The sequence below is a fragment of the Zingiber officinale genome, chromosome 4A (assembly GCF_018446385.1).
Source record: "Zingiber officinale cultivar Zhangliang chromosome 4A, Zo_v1.1, whole genome shotgun sequence".
Classification (NCBI taxonomy): Eukaryota; Viridiplantae; Streptophyta; class Magnoliopsida; order Zingiberales; family Zingiberaceae; genus Zingiber; species Zingiber officinale.
Genome location: NC_055992.1, coordinates 99,822,008 through 99,846,362, shown reverse-complemented (window position 1 = coordinate 99,846,362; position 24,355 = coordinate 99,822,008). Strand labels below are relative to the sequence as shown.

The 24,355-nt window shown below is 36.9% G+C and overlaps 1 protein-coding gene across 6 annotated transcripts in view; it reads left to right on the top strand.

The window, feature by feature from the left end:
- The first annotated feature begins 3,184 nt into the window (after window positions 1-3,184).
- The window catches only part of LOC121970328, a 33,699-nt gene continuing 12,528 nt past the window's right edge, over window positions 3,185-24,355 (top strand). For 2 of the 6 annotated variants that reach the window (XM_042520962.1, XM_042520959.1), the window contains exons 1-6: window positions 3,185-3,732; window positions 3,803-3,905; window positions 3,985-4,061; window positions 5,030-5,143; window positions 14,746-14,850; window positions 16,513-16,591. In XM_042520962.1, the coding sequence (XP_042376896.1) occupies window positions 4,034-4,061; window positions 5,030-5,143; window positions 14,746-14,850; window positions 16,513-16,591 (326 nt within the window). In that variant the 5' untranslated portion in view covers window positions 3,185-3,732; window positions 3,803-3,905; window positions 3,985-4,033. Of the gene's footprint in view, window positions 3,733-3,802; window positions 3,906-3,984; window positions 4,062-4,992; window positions 5,144-14,745; window positions 14,851-16,512; window positions 16,592-24,355 lie in introns of all 6 variants that reach the window. The other 4 variants (XM_042520960.1, XM_042520964.1, XM_042520963.1 and 1 more) reach the window with 4 other exon arrangements.

Genomic DNA, 24,355 nt, shown 5'->3' with positions numbered 1-24,355 from the left:
TTCAACTCCAGGAGTTATTTGACAGGGGATTTATTAGCCCTAGTGTATCCCGTGGGGTTTTTCAGTATTATTTGTCAAGAAAAAAGATGGTACTCTGAGATTATGCATCGATTATAGACAGCTGAATGCAGTGATCGTCAGAAATAAGTACCCCTTATCACGGATCAAGAATTTGTTCGATCAGCTCAGAGGTATATCAGTGTATTCTAGGATTGATCTGCTATCTAGGTATCATCAGCTGAGAGTCAAAGATTCTAATGTTCAGAAGACATCATTCCGCACCAGATACAGACATTATGAGTTTTTGGTAATGTCATTTGGGCTTACCAATGCTCCAATGGTATTTATGGATTTAATGAACTGCGTCTTTCTGGAGTATTTAGATCAGTTTGTTATCGTTTTCATCGACGACATTCTAATCTACTCGCGTTCGGAGGAGGAACATGCACAACATCTTCGCATAGTCTTGGAGACTCTTCAACGACATCGTCTATATGCGAATTTCAGCAAGTGTGCATTTTGACTATCCCCAGTCGGTTTTTTGGGACACGTGATTTCTAGCCGAGGTATTTCCGTAGACCCTCAGAAGATCGAGGCTGTCACCAGCTGGGAGCAGCCGAAATCGATTCAGGAGATCTGCAGTTTCTTGGGATTGGCTGGATATTACCGATGGTTCATTGAGGGTTTCTCTCACATTTCTATGCCGCTGACACGCCTAACCAGGAAAGACATTAAATTTATGTGGTAAGAAGCCTGAGAAACCAGCTTCCAGGAGCTGAAGTGGAGATTAGTGTCGGCACCAGTTCTGGTTTTACCCTCTGGAGAGGACGGATTCATACTCTACACCGACACTTTTCTACAGGGTTTGGGACCTGTTTTGATGCAGCACGGCAGAGTAGTCTCCTATGCTTCTTGGCAGTTGAAGGAGCATGAGAAGAACTACCTAGTACATGATTTGGAGTTGACTGCTATTATCTTTTCTTTGAAGATTTAGCGACATCATCTGTATGACATTACATTTGAGATTCTCACTGATCATAAGAGTCTTAAATATCTTTTCACTCAGAAGGAACTCAATCTCCGATAGAGGAGATGGATGGAGTTCCTAAAGGATTATGATTATGACTGTACCATTAGCTACCACCTAGGGAAAGTTAATGTGGTTGCTGATGCACTTAGCCGGAAATTTAGAGGGACTTTAGTGTGCCACCGAGTTTTGGTCACGGACTTGATTCAGGGTTTCTCCGAGTTAGGCCTTGAGGAGCAGGGACAGACAGAGCAGGGTATTTTAGTTACCATGGTTGCTCAGTCGTCGATCAAGACGAGGATCCGAGAGGCCCAGGCAGGTGATCAACCCTTACAGTCCATTGTCAACTATATAGCTTTCGGGTAGCAGACCGAGTTCACCCGAAATGATGAGGGCATTATTTATTTCCGAGGCAGATTATGTGTACCTCAATCTTTCCCGGTCTTGGAGGACTTACTTCAGGAGGCTCATCGCTCTTGATTTTGATCCACCCAGGCAGAACATGCATGCATCGAGATTTGAGGTATTCCTATTGGTGGAACGACATAAAGAAAGACATTGCGGAGTTTATAGCTAGATGTCTAGTCTGTCAGCAGGTGAAGGCTGAGTATCAGAGATCTGTCAGATTATTTCAGAGGATTCTTATTCTAGAGTGGAAATGGGAGCACATTACTATAGATTTTGTGGTGGGATTGCCTAGGACACGACGAGGCCATGACCTGATTTGGGTAGTCGTTGACTGATTAACCAAATCAACACACTTCTTAGCGATTCGGAAGACTGATTCGCTAGATCGATTGACAGAGTTGTATTGTCGAGAGATCATTAGATTGCATGGTGTTCCTTTGAGTATTATATCAGATAGAGACCCACGGTTCACGTCCCGATTTTGGCAGAGTCTGCAGCAGGCTTTGGACACACAACTCCGTTTCAGTACAACATTCTATCCGCAGACAGATGGACAGTCAGAGTAAATCATTCAAACATTAGAGGACTTACTGAGATAGCTAGGAGGATAACTTGCCATTAGTAGAGTTCGCCTACAACAACAATTATCATTCAGCTATTCAGATGACACCGTTTGAAGCGTTGTATGGTAGACCTTATAGGAGACCCACCCTCTGGGAGGAGGTTGGGGAGGCCCAGCCGCTAGGACCTCAAAGAGCTCAGCAGGAGGCAGAGTTAATCCGTACTATTAGACGGAGGATGTCAGAGGTGTAGGGCTGCCAAAAGAGTTATGCTGATCGTTCTCTACTAGCGACCATATATTTTTGAGAGTCTCACCTACGAAAGGGATGAAGAGATTTGACCTCCAAGGTAAGCTAGCTCTACGATACATTGGGCCTTTCCAGATCTTGGGGAGAATTTGAGCAGTAACTTACCGTCTGGCGCTACCACTGGCTCTGCCAGACATTCATGATGTGTTCCATGTGTCCATGTTGAGGAGATATGTACCTGACCCAGCACATATCCTGTTAGATATAACAGTTCTCATTCAGCCTGATGTTACCTATGAAGAGGTTTCGGTATGCATTCTGCACCACAAAGAGCGTCAGCTGCGGAACATGACTATCCGGCTGGTTAAAGTCAGATGACAATATCATTCTAATGAGGAGGCTACGTGGGAGCTCGAGGATACGATCCGAGTTCGATACCCCCATCTTTTTACTTGAGATATGTGAGTTAATTTCTATTCAACATTTATATTATCTATCTATTGTTAGTACTTGCTGATGGTAAATAATAAAAATTTGGAGATCAAATTTTTATTAGTGGAAGAGAATATAAATACGACAAAAAATAATAATAAATAATAAGATTATTTGAGAAATAATTTTAATAGAATTTTTAGGAATTTTAAAAAATTTTATAAGAATTTTTCAGAGCTCATATGATAAATTTAAGGGGATGAATAGAAAGCAGATCCTCTGGTCCGCAATTTGCGGACCAGGGGATGATCCACTACATGAGGACCTTTTATTTGAATAGATCCTATCTATTTAAAGATGGAATCCATCCAAATCAAAGATCATCATCAATGGACCATCCTATGATTCGTAATTTGTAGAGATCCTTATTATGAACTTATAGATTTGAGAAAAGTCTATTTGGAATATACAAAGATGAAGTTGATTGAGAATTTAACCTAAGTTTATTTCTCTTTATTTTCTCTTCCTCCACGCCGAACTCCTCCTCTTCCCTTCTTCCTCTTCATCGAGCTCGCGCCGCCGCCACCTCTTCCCCCAGCTCTTCGCCTCCCCAACCCTTGCGAACGCTTCGCTTCCTCTGCTTTTCTTTTTCTTCTTCCCTTTACCTCATTTTCTCTCCCGATTCACTCCACTGCCGCCTCTCCTGGATCATCGCCGACGCGGATTCCTCTCCCCGAATCCAAAATTCACCAATTGTTCTCTCTCGTGTGACCGTTGCGGCCCGACATCGGTCGCCAGCCACCCGAGCACCACCCCATCTTCCCCCATCGGAAGTCGAACACCCGCGTCTTTTTGGTTGTGCTCTAGATTTGGGTCCACAGCCGCCGACGCCCCTTTCCGATGCCTCCTTCCTCCCGATCCTTGTGGATCGCCGGCTAAGGAGAGGAGATTCGTTCGGGACTGGTTCACATATGAATCTCCTTTCTCCGTTGGATCCGAGTCGCGTGACATCTCTTCGCCAGCGCTGACCTAGGGTTTCCAGCGGCCAGATTTAAGGTAGGTTTTCCTCCTAGATATGGTTTTAAACGTTTGGGTGTTGTATTGATGAATTGGATAACTAAAACAGAGTTGGGCAGTAGTCTTGTCGCTTCCGGCTAGTCAATCCTTTCGTTCACCACGCACGCTCAAGTTTCCTTTCCATTTCCAGAACTTTTGCTGCTGGATCTGAGGTAAACACTAGTTTATCTACTGTTTATGTATTCTGTTATTTGTTTAATGATCTGGACATCGATTCCCTAAATTGGACAGCATTGTTACCTTGCCGACCACCACCTACTCCGACCAATAACACCAGCAGATGCTATACAGGGGTTCCGGAAATTTTGGTGAGTCTGTGACTAGTTATGAATGAACTTGTTTTAGAGTTGGGTGAGTTTCGGAGTAGAAGGAGGGCATGGCCTAATTGGACGGTGAAGTGGGCTGACAGAAGATAGGCCACTCCTCGAGGCATGACAATCAGATCAAGGGAGAGAAATACAAGAAGCTTAAGAATTTAGTCCAATATGCTCCCAAAATTCCCATATGATATATAGGGACCATTCCTTTATTGAGTTTGTAATCAGTTTACCACCCATCAATGTTAACGAATTAGATTAATAAGTTATACACATGTAATCCACATTAAATAACTTAAACTTTACAATTAACGATGCATTAGATCACTTTATTGAGTTTAATTCTTAATGACAATTATGTGCAATATTAATTCACATTTAAATCCACCAAACAAAGACTTAAGCTATCTGGAGGTCTGTAGGACTTTTGGCCTAATTATTTTTATAAAATTTTAAAATACATTAGAAAACTTATTGGAAAATTTTTTTTTCATTAAATATGTAAAATTAATTTTGCCTTCTTGTTCTGCAATGGACCTCAATGGTCGACTCACCCGCAACTGGAAGTTGCTTGGTCGGGTTGCAACCCAAAAACCGTGAGATCGAAAAAACGAGAAGGACCAGGAGAGGATCTCAATTCAAAGTCATGAAAGTGCCAATTTCTTTCGGTTCAGACTCCGTCCTTTTAGTTCCTAACAAATCGGTTGACTTGATTTGTTTTCGATTCACTCGACAAATAAAAGCTAATCCATATGCAGTCCTTGCAAACTGTTGCCTCTCCCTCGCCGTCGCTCTTCCTGCTATGATCGATGTTTGTAGCCGTTTCCTGTCTCGGTCTTGCCTCGCCAACGTCCTCCTTCCCTAATGAAACCCCACTCCATTCTCCTCTTGCTGACTGCCGCCTTCGATCTCCTCTGCCCAGTACTGGCACTACAATGACGGGAATCTTCTCTTTGTAGTAGCACATGCCACGGGTCATGGGCCATCAGCAAAAACAAATATTTCTTTAGACGACGCGTCGCCGCCTACAGGAGGCTGCTTGCGGAAACAACTTACGCACTCCACATCCAAAGGTTCTCTTAGTGAACATATTCATTGATCTTCTTCATTATTTAATTATACTATTCTTATGCAGTGTATATTTCATTTAGAATTCTTTAATTTATACCATTGAGAACACTAGACTGGAATTATCACACTTGTTTTACTATTTGTTTGAGTCCATCAAATCCAAATAGTTAATGTCTCACCCTCTTTGATGATAATTTGTTTGAAGGTAAAACTAATTGTATGAGAAGCTTGTAATTTCTTCTACTTGTTCTCGGTCATTATATTTTGATATTATCCAACACATCAGTTTGCGTCCATCCCAATTATAATGAATTGATGGAAGAGTTATATTCTTACCAAATTGATAGAGGATTAGAATACTTGTAAATCAAGTACTACATTCTTGATTCATTAAATATATAAATAGAATATTTGGTATTTCATAAAAAATAAAAAATGTTTTTTGGAACCAGCAATCGATCTGTTTGACCAGTTGAATAAGCCATCTGAAACCCTTTCCAATTTGACCTATCATCTAATTTTCCACACACACACACATATGGTTTGTTTATTTATATAATTTGTGCATTTCCAATCTATCTGACATTTTCCCCCATTTAACTTTTCAATTGATGAAGAAATTGACTAGTGTCACTTTTCTTAGTATTGAAGGTTCTTGATTGTTTTGTTTAAAAGAGAAACTCATATTAAACCAATTCACTCCGTTACCAAGTCAATCATTATAAGTTTCATTCTCTCTATACTAATGCAATTATTGTCATTATTACCTTTTGTTGTTTTTGATACATATTCTTGCTTCTATCAGAATATGTAGTCCAAGGTTTTGAAAGACATATAGATGGTTTGTGATTGACCATTACATGGCGTATACATTTTACACGACCTATTCGAATGTATACCTATCATTATTAAAAATAGTTATATTGATAAAAATTGAGCAAATTACAATGCTGAAAACTTGAAATACAACAATAATATCAATCAACATTGTAAAAAAGTCAAAATAAAATTTTTTAACCTGCACATACAGACACCATATGAAACCATACTATCTTTACGCACTGTCTTTGAACTCCGCTTGCTCGTCTACATATGCAAAGCATGGCGACCTTTTAAAACCATGCCACCACTTGGCATCATTGTTGAAATGGTTGGTAGGCCTTTCTAGTGGTATTCATTTTCACTGAATAGTAAAGGAGACTTGCTTTGTGCATTGTTGGGTAATTGAATCCCCCCCCAACCAAGAGAATACACTTCAGAAACCTTAGCAGGTTTAGAATGGAATATTAACTTACAAAACCATGACTCTACTTTAAAACCCACTACCTCACTTATGTATAAAGATAGAAATAATCAACTGTCGGTCAGGTTTTCGGGATATCCTCCATGGCACCTGAAATAAAAACAGAAGAAGAATCAATATCTCATGTAAATTTAATGCATCAAACAATTAATGTCCAAACACAATTAGAAAAACAAATACAACTACTTACAGCTTGTAACACAACCTAAACAATTAGGACCAACCAATTTTATGAATCCAGCTGAATCGTCAGCCACTTCAAGCCCTATGACGTAAGATTACCTGAAAGCACTATGAAACTATGGACTATGGTCAGAGACATCCACCTAGAACCAGGATAGTACCTTATACAAATAATAACCCTTTAGTCCGAACTATAGGGAAACGGAGACCACCATAAATGACTTTTTTTCGGAAAAGATGTTGTACTACTTAATATCACAGAATGTGACCCACAATTATACAACACATATTTAGAACAACGGATTGTCTCTGTCAAAAGAGACTACCAAGCTAAGCATGAAATGGATATCAAATCAGCCGAAGCCATGATTAGAGTAGGAGAAAATTACTTAGGTGATGTAGCCAGAGCGGCTTGGGAAGATTTTAAAACTCATTTTCCTAAAGAAGTAGCTTGTATTGCTTCTAAGGTAATAACATACTTAATTTTTGCTATGCTATACACAGATTATTAACAGCAAGAGATGCCAATACTGACTTTGATATTAGACAAAAAGAAGCCACGAGCGACTTAGAACAATTGCAATTATTTAATTGGAATTATATTAAACCTTTTTTAATGACTTTTTAACCCTTACAGCAGTATCGGGAAACTATTTTAATCCCGAATTAGGAGAAAGACTTTTTAGCAAATTACTAAGGGAATTAGGAAAGGAAATACATAAATCCTGGACGGATTTACAAGTACCTCCGTTATATGATAATATTGGAGTATGCATTCAACATCTTTTGACAACACTTAAAGCAAAATATACTTATATCCAGATCTAAAAACAACTTAAAAATCAACAATATGGTTTTTGTAGCCAAATTTACACACCACAACAATATGGTACACAACAACAACAATCTAGAAGAAAACACTATAAACAACATAAAAGGCTACCTGTACCAAAATCGAAATTTACAACAAAAAAACTTATTACATTAGAAAAAGTAAAGAACAAAAACCCTTTTTAAATAAAGAAAAACATGTAAGAAGATTCAAACCCAAGAAAACTTATACCAATACTATTACTTGTTTTGCCTGCCACAAACCAGGACATCTTTCCTCAGCCTGTCTTGACAGAAAAAACTTATACAGTAGAGAAGCAGAATTTGTAGGCAATACGAACTTCGATTTAATAGACATACAAGATGATGTATCTAGTACTTCTTCTATTTATTCTATTTTCTCTGTATTAGATCTCAAAGATATACCTTCTCCCGTACAAAAGGATTATTCATTAATCAACTCCTTCTTAGATCCTACATATAGTTCTGACTCAGAGGAAGATCCTTTTTCTGACCCTCTCTTTGATGAAACTTTACTAGACTTTCACAATCTTTCACTGATGTATCATCATTTTATACCACAGAACCTTACAGACTTGCGTTCAGATTAATGAACTTGTACGACAATTAAAAGAAGGGTCTGATCATATTCCTTGCTTTGCTTGTGGTTATTATCCCTTTATATTACAACGTGGAACTTGCAAACTTTGCAAGAAACAATGTTGTAATTTATGTCTCAATACTCTCTTTCAAATCAATATTCCACAAACACAAGCTGTTCGAAAAAGTACACGAAACACATTATTAGAGTCCCGAGTCTATTCTAGAAACCCGTCTTAATCTTTTAGAAACCGAACTTGCCCTTCTTAAAGAAGGAACTTATCCACCAGATGAACCTAATCCTTCGTCTTATCTTCAGGACCCTTATCTGGATAAAGGTAAAAGTCCTCTTATTCTTGAACCACCACCTAATCCAGAGTTTGTTTTTATCCAAACCCCCAACATTTGTAATACATGACTTACTATCGATATTAGGGTCCAATGTACCCTAAACATCCAAGGACATGAATTAACTCTACACGCCTTCTTAGATAGTGGAGCCACAACCTCTACTATAGATGAAGCTTTGTTTTTTTCTTTTCTTCCACCTACCCTTATTAAGACCACCAATACTCCTCTTCTAAGCACCCAATTTGATGGACAACAATTAAGCTATACCAAATTTGTTAAGAATGTTCATCTTCGGTTTTACACTAATTGTGGTGCTTTTAGTCCTCCCTTAACCTTGCCCTAATTATGGACACGACCTATGCCTCATAAATCTATTCCTCTAATCCTTGGTCTTAATTTTCTCTTTTACTTATGAAAGATTATGCTATCTTTCTCTCTACCTCCATTATCTCTCCTATTTTATCTGCTTATCCATCCGAGGTCAGCACTGGGACGCGTGGTGGAACCCCCCTGCTGAATGCCGTAATCCTACTTCCTCTTCTTCACCATGTCCCTGTAAACCTAGTTTTTCCTCATCAACACCTAAGGTCCCTAAGGTTACGCTTTCTCTACAGGAAAACTAGATATACTTGGCTCTTGGATTCCTGAAGACGCTTTTAGCGAAGACCTAGAAGATTGTGATTGTACCCCTGAAACTTACTATCAGGATTGTTTTAAACCGTCTTATTTAAATACTTTACTTAGTAAGAAAGACACATTAGATGCTGCCATTTCTAGACTAGAAAAAATAGAAATTCTTGGCGAAAATCCCACAAAATATTGGGAAAAAGATAAAGTTTATTGTAAACTAAATATCATTAATCCTGACTTAGCCATTAAATCACAAGACTTAAAATACTCAAATTGGGAAATAAAAGAATGCAAAATGCATATTTTACTCAACTTCTGGCATTAAAAGCTATACAGAGATCTGATTCTAAACATAGAAGTTCTGCTTTTATAGTAAATAAAGGGGTTGAGCAGAAAAGAGGACAATCTAGAATGGTGTTTAACTACAAAAGACTAAATGATAATTGTCATGAAGACGGGTATAAAATACCAGATAAAGATCAATTAATCAATAAAATCCAAAAATCCAAATGGTACTCTAAATTTGATATGAAAGCAGGATTTTGGCAAGTAAAAATGCATCTAGACTCAATCTCTTGGACAACTTTTTCTTGCCTAGAAGGCCATTTTGAATAGTTAGTAATGCCTTTTGGGTTAAAAGTAGCCCCTCAAGTTCAGAGAAAAATGGATGACATATTTAGACCTTACAGACTTCACTTGTGTATGCATAGATGATATTCTGTTTTTTTTAAAACAAAAGAAGAACATTATGCACATTTACACATGATTTTTAACCGGTTCGAAAAACATAGTTTAATTGTTTCTCGAAGAAAAATGAAACTAGCCGTTCCTTACATTGAATTCTTAGGCAGTCTTATAGGACAAGGTAAGATAACACTTCAAGCTCATATTACCAGCAAAATTTTAGACTTTCCAGATAAAATGGAAGACGTCAAAATACTTAGATCTTTCTTAGGATTACTAAATTATGGAAGACCCTATTTAAACGATATTAGAAAAATTAGTGGATCTTTGTATAATAAAACGTCTCAAACAGGACAAAGATATTTCAACCAACAAGATGTTGACTTAGTAAAACAAATTAAAGTAATGGCCCGACAATTACCCCAGTTAACTTTACCTTTAGACTCTGATTACTTAGTAATTGAAACATAAGTAATTGAAACAGATGACTGTGAAATAGGATGGGGAGGAGTTTTATTAAGTAAACGATCGAAATATGACCCCAAAACTTTAGAATAATTGTGTAGATATGCCTTAGGAAAATATAAAGAAAAGGGGAGACTTACATCTTTAGATTTTAAATTACTTGCAGTAATTTACTGTTTAGAAGCTTTCCTACTGTTTATTTGTAATAAGTCTGAAATAATGATAAGAACTGATTGTGAGGCTATAGTAAAATATAGCCAACAAACAAAAGAGGTAAGAAAAGGATTAGGCTCTAAACGCTGGATAAAATTTACATATGCCATTCTTAATAAAGGACTTAGAATTTAGTGGGAACATATTAAAGGCAGTGCTAACTCTCTTGCTGATACTTTATCATGATTATTAACTCAGTCATTTTTGCAGCTATGGATATACAAAAGAGAGTTCGTACTTATGGCTACCAAGAGACAATGAAATTTGGCAATCAAGAACTTCCTCAATTCTCCTGTAAAGGAGATACTTTTGACTTTTCTCTACGAGTTCAACTTGATACCGTACAACAATGCTTAATCGACAATATTTGGAATATTCCTACTTCGCCTGGGATAGCCAACCAAAAGATAGCTATTATCAATGCTATTTCTAATTACTTCCTTACAACTATTCAAAAACCACTCGGGAAGAAATTCTCATGCTATACTATTTTCTCTAGGCCTTATGCTGGCCTTTATGCTACTTGGGATGAAGTGAAAGTCTTACTTCTAGAAAAAGATAAACCGCCTTATAAAGGGTGTTATTCACTCAATGAAGCTTATGACTTGCTAAGAGAGAAATTGGGCCCTAAGTTTATAATAAGCCCAACACTTCACTTGGATAACAAAATACAAGAAGACAAAACTTACTTAATGGCGACTTCTTCTAATACAAACCCTACAAGACAAGATACAGATCTTCTGTTTGTACCACTTCGCCCACTACATTATCAGTAATTAGAAGTACTTCAGGGCCAGAAGAAGAAAGATAATCTCTTCTCACTCAAAGCTCTGCCCGAAGACATCACTGTGTATCTACGTACCCTGGGAGATACTTCTTCTTATAAAATTTTCTTAGAACTTTCAGATGCTTTAAACTGGTTTCATCAAAACCCTACCCCAGGGATGATGATTACTTACACAGAAGAATACTCGGATAAGATCCCATGTACAAAACAGATTCCTCAATGCTCTAAAATTGAACTTATAGACTTGGGCTCTAGATGTCAACTTTTATATTCTATCAGACAAGCCAATATGCATCTGGAGAAGTTTCAGAGAAAAAACTATAGAGGAAGACTTATTACTCCAGACTCACTTATGACTTATGGGCTTTTACATCGATTATGAATACACGAATTAGACTCAATTCCTCTAGTGCCAAACACACTTGGAAGACTTATCCAACATTTACTTGAAGAAAAAGAAACTTTTATCTTAGCTACTTTTGATGGTACTCCTCCTGAATGACTCTCCACTTAAACTGAACCAGCCAGGCATTTAATTAAACTTGATGTGCAAGGACTTAACATCCAACTACTTCTGTTTGAAGATTATCCCTCTCATCTAGATAAAGAATGACTTTCTCCAAAACCCTTATCTGAACAGTTAAAACATTGGCGGGCTTCTCTCCAAGGGAGCTCTTGTCTATGTGATCCCTACCAAGATCCAATTGAATATAGTCTGGCCGGAGAAACATTAACAGGAAAAATATACTGGCCAAAAACATGCGGGACAGTTCATTTCCCATTTTTTTAATACTACTCAACATCAAAACTTATGCTAATTTTATCAAAAGAAAAATTTGGCATGGTTAGAAAAACAGAAAACTACTTCTATAACCTCAACCTCTATGCTACCACCTTCTCTGGGCTCAGTAGAAGAAGCAAACTTAATCAATATGATGGAAATCTGACACCTGATGGAAGCACTGATGTCAACAAGCATTTACTGCCTTCATGACGGATGCAATGATGTCAGCAGACTTAATAACGTAAGCCCTGAGCTCATACAACACCAGAAGACTCAGAGCTTATCTGCCACGTCTCTCTTCTAGCCCCTTCTCTTCTCTCCTATAAATCTAGAGCCTCTCTGCATATAAGAGGCATCGAAAGCTTGTAATCACAAAAGAGCTTGTAATATCCCTTCTCATCTCCTCTTTCTTGGCAGTTGTAAGCCCTACTAAAGCCTTGTAAGTCCCTTTTGTAAGTACTGTTTGTAAGATTAAGTTTGCAATAGCAATTTGTCAATGTGTATTATCATATATGGCTAAGTAACTCTTTCGTTCTAAGCCTCAAGGTTTTGTTTAGTTTGTTTAGATCAATAGTCCTCAGTCCTTGTCGGACTCTTTCAATTCATAACTAGCTAAGAGAGAAGACGAAACTTTAGTCCTTTGGTTCTGTAAAACTTGTGCGGGCTAAGTAAGGCAAAATAGCTTGAATGCTAGAGTAAAACCTGAAGAGCTGGGGTAAGAAACCAAGGACTATACAACGGTTCTAGAGGCTTTCTACTAGGTGAGGCTCACTGGTACGATCTAGAAAAACTACACAAGCACCTAAAGGCTTAGAACCCCTTCATCAGAAAACCTACAACCACCCAAGGCCAAAAACTACAAATACCTTAAAAAAAAAATTTGAAGAAGAAGAAAATTGAAGAACAACATTTTGGTATCAGAGCCAAAGACTGGAAAACCTGTATGTGTACAATCCCTACCTCTTCGAAACAATTTGATTATTTAGATCTTGCCTTGTAACCCAGAAACATAGTAACTTTAGACCATAACAAACACACTTGTTATATTAAAAGCAAACAACTTGGTCATCTTTTACACTCTGAGCAACCACATTTAAACACCTTAACTGATCTGCTGCTAAGTCTTGGTCTTGCTTTGGAAACTCATTGCCAAGATCTAGCACATAAGATAGAACACCTACTCTACAACAACAAAAGGTAGTATCAGAAGTCTTAATAAATCTTGACTACTTAAAAAACTCAAGAAACTTAAAAACTGTTACAGAAACAGATACGCAACAACTTCTACTACAATCTAATATTTGATCGTTAGACAAATAAACGAAAAGCTAGATAAAATAAACCACTTACTAGAGGAATTAAAATATAAATGAACAAATTGAAATATGAAAATACACATTATGAAGATGCGGTAGAATACATAAGACAATTTTCTAGTACAAAAGAAGACAGATATTGTCATATAGATCTTCCTGGAAAAAGAGATCAAATACAAATACAACAGAACAATACTATTCTAGCACTCCTTACTTCTCTTCATTATCGCTTAACCTTAATTGAGTCAAAACTTCTCCAATTAGAAACACATTGGTCTGACAACTTTGGTTCTAGTGAATTAAAAGAAGCTTTTGCTAAACTTTATAAAGATCTTAGCCAATTATCTTTAGGAAAAGTACTTACTAAGACATCACCAATCACTTCTAAATTTTTAACATACAAACCCTGACAAAAACTGAACCTTTCTTAGGACCTTCCAGATACCTTTCAGATCTGTTAGATCCATGGAAGCAAATGCTTCATCCTCCTGGTTAGATACCATAACCAGAAGAAATAGTACTTCTACGTTAGGACCTCTTAGACTAGAAGAAGTTATTGATGTAGATAAAGATCTGACAATTTTTTCTAATGAACAATTAAATGCTTTGAACCCAAAGAAACTTTACCGTCAAGGAATTTTAAACTTCTCTACTTCTGTTTACCGACATTATAGACAAGAAGCTCTTCATCTTCCCGATGGAGGTGAAGTAAACTGGGCCTCATGACTAAGAGGCTGCTAAAAGTCTATCTTAGAAAACATGACTATATACATCTTGGACTTATTGTATTTGGCTTAAAAGGTTTAACTCGAGCCAAATTAGGAGGAAAAGTTTTATTAGTTTTACATGATACTCGTTTTTCAGACACAGAGAAAGCCATCATAGGACTTATTGAGGTTGATATGAATGCTAATTTAGGCATCACTTACTTATGCCCCAATTTTAATATGTCTATACGTGATTTTGTAAAACATATTCAAATTCACATCCAAGCAAAAGGGTATGGTCAATTTCAAGGAGATAACCTTCAATTAGATATTATCTTCTTAGGAAAAACATGAATCATATGCATAATCACTTTAAAATCTCTATTACAGATATGATTGAGAAGCAGAAGTTCCTTCTTTAAGAAGGGCAAGTTCGGTTTCTAAAAGATTAAGACGGGTTTCTAGAATAGAGACTCGGGAAAGCTTCTTTTAATTCACTAGAACCAAAGATCAAATCTAAGTTATTGCCTGTCAAGGCCTTTATTAAAAAATGGTTATATCACATACCTTATCTTGGACGTATATAATTCACTTCTAGTTTTATGTGAGCATTTTTGCAAAAAAAAAAAAATGTTCATTGTGTTTGATTTTGTCTTCTATCATTGTCCAGTTTTTGTAATTTCTCACTACTTGTTGCTATAATCTTGTTATGTGACTGCATTAATCTGTTGAACTGCGTCTCTTGGTCAGATATTGTGTTAACACTCGCTACTATGTATCGTTATAGAAGCTTCATTTCAAAACTAAACTTTTTGTTTGATGGAAGACAAGTGCATACGAGAAAATATTGCCGAGGTGATTTTATGTTAACAAGCAATTATTTTCTTTTCATGGGTCACTACATTTTGCTTTTGATCTTTCTCTTGTATTTGTTTATTTCCAATTAAACTATCTCATTGTGACTAGGAATTAAAGAACAAAATTGGGAGGCATAAAATTGGATTATATTCTATTGATTCAATTGATCAATGTCTAATTTGTTATGCAAAATCAATAAGTACATAGTCATATAGAGAGAGGCAATACTGATGCTTTAGTTGAGAGATCATGCTGCTACATTTTGGATTGAAGTTGAGGATCTTCAAAATAAACTTTGACTTCATTGATGTGTTCGCTAAAAGAATTGATACAATCTTTTCCTTTAACTCCCATCAAACTGTAGATATCATAGGACACTCTAGATAGGGACCACTTAGGTATGAGAATGCTCTGATTGTTTCATTCTAAGGAAATTAAAAAGTTTTGTATTTCAGAAATGATATTGTTCTACTTTAGACTACTCCAATTGGGATGCTTAAAGATTAGTATGAATTTCAACTATATTTGTTTCAAAGTTTAAAATTTTGAGTCATGCCAGAGTTTTAATTTATGAAATATTTTTAAATATAAAAATATATTAATTAAAAATATTTTTATAATTGCTACATATGATTTTTCTAATAATTCGTCTCCATCTTCATCGTTAAAAAGGTAGGAGAAAAAGAAATAGACAAAAAAAGGAAAAGAAATTATTGAAGGAAAAAAGAATTAATTATAAAAAAAGGGAAAAAGGAAAAAAAAAACGGTCGAAACCCTAAACACCTAAAACCTGAATGAAAATAGGATTTACCCTAAGATGAACTAAACTTAAAAGGGGAAAGAATAAAAAGAAAGCTAAAATTAAAAACAAAAAAAAACAAAATGCAGGCTGCCAACTAGGCAACTAGCTGAGGTTGCCGTTGACTAGGTGAGGCTGTTGCGACCTTACGGTGGCCTCGCGACCACGCGGAGGCCTTTGCATGGCTGCCACAAGGTCGTGTTAGCCTTGCGACCATGCGGAGGCCATTGTGTGGCCGTCGCAAGGTCACAGTGGCCTCACGACCTTGAGGAGGCCTTTGTGAGGCTGCTCCACCTCACGGCTCTGCCTATGCTGATGTTGGTTGGTGGGCAAAACTGTAATTTTGCATATGTCGACCGACTTGGGTCGGTATTACAAACCTTGATTTGTTCAACCATCTACTCTAAATAATTTTACGCTTTTATCAAATTCTGTCACATCCCTATTTTTTTTCCATCTAAACTTGGATTGATGTTGACAGTGTTATATTTCATAAGATGATGTAATGGTTTGGATGATCTGTTTTAGTCTACTTGTCATGATAGTCTCTCTCTGTCTCGTTTTTAGTCTGGAATTCTGTGTCTTCTCTCATATTGTATCTCCTTACATATTACTCTCTCAGGACATTTTGTTGCATAATATGTTGCACAAGTTCTCTAGGATGTTAACATTAACTGTTAAAATTTATTGGAAACCAGATTGCCAATCACTTTGGATTCCTCTTTTATGATGTACTCGAACCATTTATTTATTTGGCTAACTTTCTCAAACATTTCTTTGATGTATTTTTTTTTTGTTTTCTCTAAATCAATATGGAAAGTAATTCAGCCTTCTTATAACCTCCTTTTCTGTTCCATCAGACTTTAAATTTGCGGTCTCCCCATGTCAACAGTCAAAACTGAGGAATAGACACTACAAATTGGCAAATCATCTTCGCAGGTAGTTTTATTGGTTGTCTACTTTTGACTTTTTTTTGACCCATTATAATTTTCTATATGCTTGTGGCTTTTTTTCTCTCCATATAGTCTTTGCTGACCACATTGTGACAACCTAGTTTGCTCTTGCGTTTTTGAAGTGCATGTTTGTTTCTCATCTTGCACATACACTATGAAGACCTTCATGTCTTACCTTGTATGTAACACATTGACTTAATAATATCAAACGAATTGAATATTTAAATGATATGGCAACATGAACTGTCACACTAGTAGGGGGTATATGACTAACATTAGTTGGTCCCTAAGATCAGTCAAAGAGGGGATTTTGAAGATTTATTTGACCATACTTAGTTTACCTGCTTAGCCACTGACTATAACTGAGATGTCATTTAATGATATGCACTAACTAGAGTTGAGCACTCAACTTATAATTTACCTAATAGATTAATTTGGATGTTTGACTTTGGATATGTTTGGTTCAGCTTAACTAGGATGATTAAGGCAAACTAATGTAATGTAACTTTCACAATTAATTTAACTATATGCTATTGTGGCATATCTCTTTTGTGTGTAAATACAAGTAAAGAGCGTTAAACACACTTGTTGATTAAATCTAGGTGGAATTGTTAAAATAAAGACCAAGTGATTAGTATATTTGGTTAATATGGCATCAATTATGTTCACATGGCATATAACTTCCTAAATTCAAACCCAGCTTTTCTTACATCATCAGATTACTGAAATTTTAAATTTTTGCTTGTTTACAAGATAAATCAACATAGAACAACATATAAAGTTCCTGTAGACATACAACTAAGATGAGATAAAGTAGATGAATAATCAAACTGCTAAAATTAACACAAACAAAATCGCTTTTTATTGACATTCAAATAAATTATTTCACCTATGCTCCTTACCTAGGATTCAAACAATATATTTTTTACAATAATAATATATTTCATAATTATGTTACTCCTGTTGTATACTCAATTGACCTTTGTCACTTCTCTTGGAAACTCCTCCCTCATCCTATATACAATTCTTTGGTGTGGTCTATCTTCACATATACACTCTAACAACTTTAGTTGAGATGATAATCACTTAATTGTCTCAAACAAGCATGTTGGAAAAAAATCAGTCCCTATGTTTCCAACAAAAGAGACAAAACCCAATCACACTGACATTGCACCTAATACAACATTAAGCAACAACAACCAATAACAACCAAGCCTTATTCCACTAAGTGGGATCGACTATATGGATTCTTTTACACAATTGAGCTCTATCCCCTATTATATCGTCATCTATAATGTGTTTCTCGAAGTTTTTGCTCAATAGATATAATTCCGACTTTCTTTCTAATGCTCTCATTTCTTATTCTGTCCATCCTCGCATGCCTACACATCCACCTTAACATCTTCATCTCTGCAACCCTTATCTTCTACGTATGTGCTCGAGTTATAGTCTAAAATTCAGCGTCATATAACATATGTAACTGTCATTTTGTAGAACATCCTTTTAAGTTTTAAAGATACTTTACGATCACATAAACATTAACAACATTAACAATATTAAAAAAGGAAATTACATGAATAGATAGTGTATGTTTCAAATTTCTTTTCTTATTTACCAAGAGTGCTTGTGTCCTACATTAATTATATAGATTGTGGGATAATAAAGTAGTTTATAAGCTTACATGGTGAAGTACCATCAATTTAATCTTTTTGTGCTATTGGTTGAGCCTAACGAAGTTAATGACTCTGTTCATTTGAATGATTTTTACAATTTGTTGATGGGTGACTTATATTTAGATGAAGGCTAATGCGAGGGATGTCATGGAAGAAAAATTTGTTAAGATTTTTTGTAATAAAATTTTGTTATGATTTTATTTAATAGAATTCTATTACAGCTTTTCATAATAGAATACTGTTACATTTTTTCATAACAAAATTCTGTTATGATTTTACTGGTCTGGGGTTTATGCACTATTTATATGGATCATTGTAAACCTATTGTATAATGATGTGAATCATTGAATGTGATTCTCTTGAGTAGAGAGAATCTAATAAAACTTTGGCCGTTTTGTGGAGTAGGCACGCCGTCGAACCACGGTAACTCTTCTCCTTCCTCGTGTTTGTTCTTTCTTGAGTGTCTGTCTTGTTGCTCCGAGCGATCTCTTTCTCTCTTCCTCTTTTTACGTGTTAGAGATTGAGAGGTATTGCTCCCTCTTTGCACAACAATTAATATCAGAGCTACAGGTTTTGGTGGATTTCTTCAACAACATGTTGGGGAGGACTTCTGCGAAGTTTGATGGAACCGGGAACTTTGGATTATGGCAAAGAAGGGTGAAAGACTTGTTGGTGCAACAAGGCATGATGAAGGCGCTAGGAGAAAGGAAATCGGAAAATATTGAGAGATCAGATTAGGAAGAACTTCAGGAGAAAGACAACAATCAGGCTTTGTTTTACAGATGATGTGATGTACCATGTCATGAACGAGGAGTTACCCATGACAGTTTGGCAAAAGTTGGAAAGCCGGTACATGTCAAAGTCATTGACAAACAAGCTGTATCACAAGCAGAAATTATTCAGGCTGAAGATGGCGGAAGGAACCAATCTGAGTCAGCACATCAACGTATTCAACTAGATTGTGAGTGATCTGAAGCGGGTTTATGTGAAGATTGAAGATGAAGACAAGACGCTGATGTTGTTGAATTCTCCACCTTCATCTCCTACGTATAAGAATTTGGTTACTATTCTGATGTGGGGTAAGGAAACTCTCAAATTGGAGATCACATATGCGTTACTAGGTTTTCATTAAAGGAAGAAAACAAGCGATGAAGTTTTTCAGGAGAAGGACTTGTGGTAAATAGTAACCAAGAGCGTGGTAGGGGCAAATCTCGATATGGATCGGGCAACAACAACAAGACTCGTTTTAAGTCGAGAAGGAAGAATGTGATCACGTGCTATAAGTGTGGAGGCAAAGGTCATATGAAGAGAGATTGTCTAGAGATAAAGAAATATGTTGCAGAGAATAAAGGTAGTTCGGTAAAGTCTACAAACATGGTTGAAGAGGAAAAATTAGAGAGCGGTGATGGAGATTTGTTATCAGTTATGTCGAGTTCAGAGCACCTGACGGATAGATGGATTTTAGACTCTGCATGTTCATATCATATTACTCCAAACAAGAAGTGGTTTGATACCTTTAGGGCAGTCAATTTCGGTTCAGTGTTAATGGGAAACGATGCATCATGCAAAGTTATCAGTATAGGTAACGTCAGAATCAAGATGTTTGATGGTGTGATCAGAACCCTATGGGATATCAGATATATACCAGAGCTAAGGAAGAACTTGATCTCGCTAAGCACACTAGATGGTAATAGTTATACTTACAAATCAGTGGAGTCGCCTTGGTGGAGTCTGAATCAGACACTACTATCTTATGGCATATGCAACTAGGGCATACGGGTGAACGTGGGATGCTAGAACTTCACAAGAGAGATTTGTTGAAGGGTGTCAAGATGTGCAAGCTTGAATTTTGCAAATTCTGTGTTCTTAGGAAACATACCCAAGTGCAATTTAAGACGACAACAAACAAGATGGAGGAGATTTTGGACTACGTACACACGGATCGCTAGGGACTAGCTAGTGTAGCATCACGTGGAGGACATTTGTATTTTGTGGGTTTTACTGATGATTATTTATAAAAGGTCTGAGTATACTTTATGCGTCACAAGTCAGAAACTTTTGCAAAGTTTAAACTGTGAAAAACTGAAGTAGAGAACCAGACCGGAAGGAAGATCAAATGCCTTAGGTCAGACAAACTTGAGTATATAGATTCAAAGATTCAGGAATTGTGTGAGCAACATGAGATAATAAGCCATTTTTTGGTTCATAGAACACCTCAGCAGAACGGGATGACAGAAATGTTGAATATGACAATCATTGAGAAGGCAAGATGTCTCAGGTTGAATGCAGGGTTAGCAAAGAATTTCTGTGCATAAGCAGTTAATATGACATGTTATCTCATTAATAGATCACCAAAGACAACACTAGAAGGCGAAGTATCAGAGAAAGTATAGACAGGGAATCAGGTAGATTACTCTAATCTTCGAGTTTTTGGATGTCCAGTTTATATGCACATATCTAGTGAGGAAAGACCAAAGTTGGATGTGAAGTCAAAGCAGTGAATTTTTTTGGAGTATCAGGAAGGAGTTAAAGGAAATAAGCTTTAGAATCCTAAGGCAAACAAGGTGGTGATCAATAGAGATGTGGTGTTTGACGAGAAGGCTATGCTACAATGTACTCAGGAAGAAGGAAAGGAAACACTACAAAGCAACATGGAGAAAGATGTTGTGCAGGTGGGGCTAGAGACTCATGACTCCGATGATTCTAGCTCAGAGCACACAGATCATCACACTATAGCTGGTGGCAGAACGAGACAAGTCGTAAAACCACCCACCAAATAAGGATTCGAAGACTTGGTATCGTATGCACTTATTACTAGTAGCGGAGATCCTACGTCTTTTCAGGAGGCGATACATAGCTCTTAGAAGGACAAGTGGATGAGTGCTATGACAGAGGAGATGAAGCCGTTGCATAAGAACCAAACGTGAGATCTAATAGAATTTCTTGAAGGAAAGAAAGCTATAGGGTGCAAGTGGATATTCAAGAAAAAAGAAAAATGTCAGAGGGAGAAGAAGTGAAGTTCAAGGCTCGGTTGGTAGCAAAGGGGTATTCACAGAGAAAGAGGATTGACTATCAAGAAATATTCTCTCCAAGACATATGCCAATTAGAGCGGTGTTGGCTATGGTGGCACATCATGATTTGTGAGCAAATGGATGTGAAGACAACATTTTTTTCATGGAAATTTAGAGGAATAAATTTTTATGTCAAAACCTGAGGGATTTAGTCATCCCAGACAAGAGAGGTTGGTTTGCAAGTTAAATAAATTGTTTTATGGATTGAAACAATCTCCTAGGCAATGGTACAAACGTTTTAATTCATACATGATTCAAAACGGATATAGGAGATGTGAGTATGATTGCTGCATATTTGTGAAGAGTTTTGAAGATGAATCATTGGTTTTCTTACTACTATATGTAGATGATATACTCATTGTTGCAAAGAAGATGAAAGAGGTTGATAAATTGAAGATGCTACTGAGCAAGGAATTTGATATGAAAGATTTGGGAAAGGCCAAGAAGATTCTTGGGATAAAGATTTACAGAGATAAGAGTTGTAGGGAGATTATGGTTGTCTCAACGTAACTATGTGGAGAATGTGTTGGATATGTTTAACATGAAGAATGCAAAGTTAGTGAGCACACCCTTGGCGCATCACTTCAAGTTATCGTACATAGTGTCCATAGATGGATGACGAGATCCAAGCAAGAGCTGTCAAAAGTTCCTTATACCAGTACAGTTGGTTGTCTGATGTATGCCATGGTTTGCGCAGGACCAGATTTGGCGCAAGCAATTAGTATGGTAAACAAGTTTCTCTCAAATCCTGATCAACCACATTGGGATGCAGTGAAGTGGATTTCCGGATACTTGAGAAATATAACTGATTATGACATCATGTTCAGTAGACAACCGGAAGATTCTTCAATTGTTGAGTACGTAGATGCAGACTATATAGGAGGTCTACTATAAGATACATGTTCACTGTGACAGGAGGACCTATTTGTTGGAAATCTACGATACAATCTATTATTGCATTGTCTACTATGAAGTCGGAGTACATGACAGCAACTGAAGCAGCGAAGGAAGCTTTATGACTTACAGGGTTGGTCAAAGAATTGGGTGTTCAATAAGGCGGAGTCAAGTTGTTATGCGATAATCAGAGTGCTATCTATTTGGCAAAAAATTAGGTGTATCATGCGAGAATCGAGCATATTGATGTGAGGTTTTACAAGATCAGAGAGCTGATTTGTTCTGGAGAAATTCAACTTGAGAAGGTTCACACTGCAGACAATGCTGCAGACATGTTGACAAAGCCAGTGACCACATAGAAGTTTAAGCATTACTTGAAATTGATCCATATCTCTGGATACTAGAAGAAAGAAGTCCAAACCTAGAGATCTAGACGGAGTTTTGTTTAGATATTCGTGTTCTTCGAAGGGGTGAATATTCGCCAAGGTGGAGATTGTTGATGGGCGATTCATATTTAGATAAAGGTCAATGCGAGGGATGCCATGGAAGAAAAATATGTTAAGATTTTTCATAATAAAATTTTGGTACGATTTTATATAATACAGTTTTTATAATAGAATTTTTTTACTATTTTTTATAACAAAATACTATTATGATTTTACCAAGTCTGGGGTTTATACACTATTTATAGAGATCATTGTAAACCTATTGTACAATGATGAGAATAATTGAATGTGATTATCTTGAGTAGAGAGAATTCTAATAAAGTTTCGGTCGTTTTTTGGAGTAGGTACGCTGCCGAACCACGGTAAATCTTCTTTTTCTTCTCCAGTGTTTGCTCTTTCTTGAGCGTTTTTGTCTTGTTGCTCCGTGTGATCTTTTTTTCTCTTCCTCTTATGTGTTAGAGGTTGAGAGGGATGCCCCCTCTTTGCACAACAGTTATAAGTTAAGATTTAGGAAGTATTAGAGTAGGAGTATTAGATGGGTTCCTAGGAAATGTTGGATACTTACAATGTTGGCTGTCAGTTTAAAATTTTGTTCTGCTGACGCTGTGGATTGGTCTATTACCATGCCATCTTAATACTCAGGATGCTTTCACAAAACTTCAATGTGTGTTGAGATCAACTCATGAGGTTTACTCCCATAGCTCTCTTTTATTTAGCTAGGTAGTTTGCTTGTTTCTAAATTGCCAAAAGTAACATAATGATATTCAGTATCAGTGTATATCAACAGCCGGATTGGTACACTTTGCTTGTGCCGATCAATACCAATCAACACTTGAAACCATGGTGTCGACAAGGCAGAGCTCGTAGTGAATTAAATGTGGTTCATTCTTAATGTTGCGAGTTGATCATGTTAGGCTGACTAGAAATGTAATTTACAGAGGTATTAATTATTTTCAACTAAATGATTAATTATGGAAATACTTCAACGCTTCTGTTATTTTAGTCATTTGAACTAGGTTCTCTATTGCTTCCTATTCTTCCCCACGAGGGTGCCTAATTGACTAGAGGGTGACAGATTTACTACAATGGGGCAGAGATCAATTCCTGACAGGCGTATATCCTCGGGAAAAAACTCCTCCCACCCCCTAGCCACTTGACCATCGACTATAAGCTGACCCGTGATTTACCTCCCTTCACATAACTTAAAGACGTGCTGTGAGGGGCGCATGGGGTGAGCATAATTACCCTTGTTGCTTCCTATTCTAGTAAACACTTTTTTTAAAAGAATAAGGGCGCCCCTTATTTTTGGAATCATCAAGATGGCGTCTCACTTTAATTTTTTATCAAAAGGGCGCCCCATCCCATGTATAATTACCCAACTCAACTGCCCTCCACTACACGATTCCCATTATTATCTCTCACCTATATTTCCCACCTAAATCTTGAACCAGGGCGTGTTATAGTAGCTATAAAGCTACACATTTGTGTATTAGCTACAAACCCATAACTGTTACACAGTTGTAGCAATTATGGTTTCATAGTTGCTGCACACTTGTAGCAGTTGCAAAACCGTAGCTGCTACAACATTAATGTCAGGTAAGCTTTTAGAGATCATAACTTATTAACTTTTGACTCGGGTTGAATCACGAGGTGCACAATGTATCA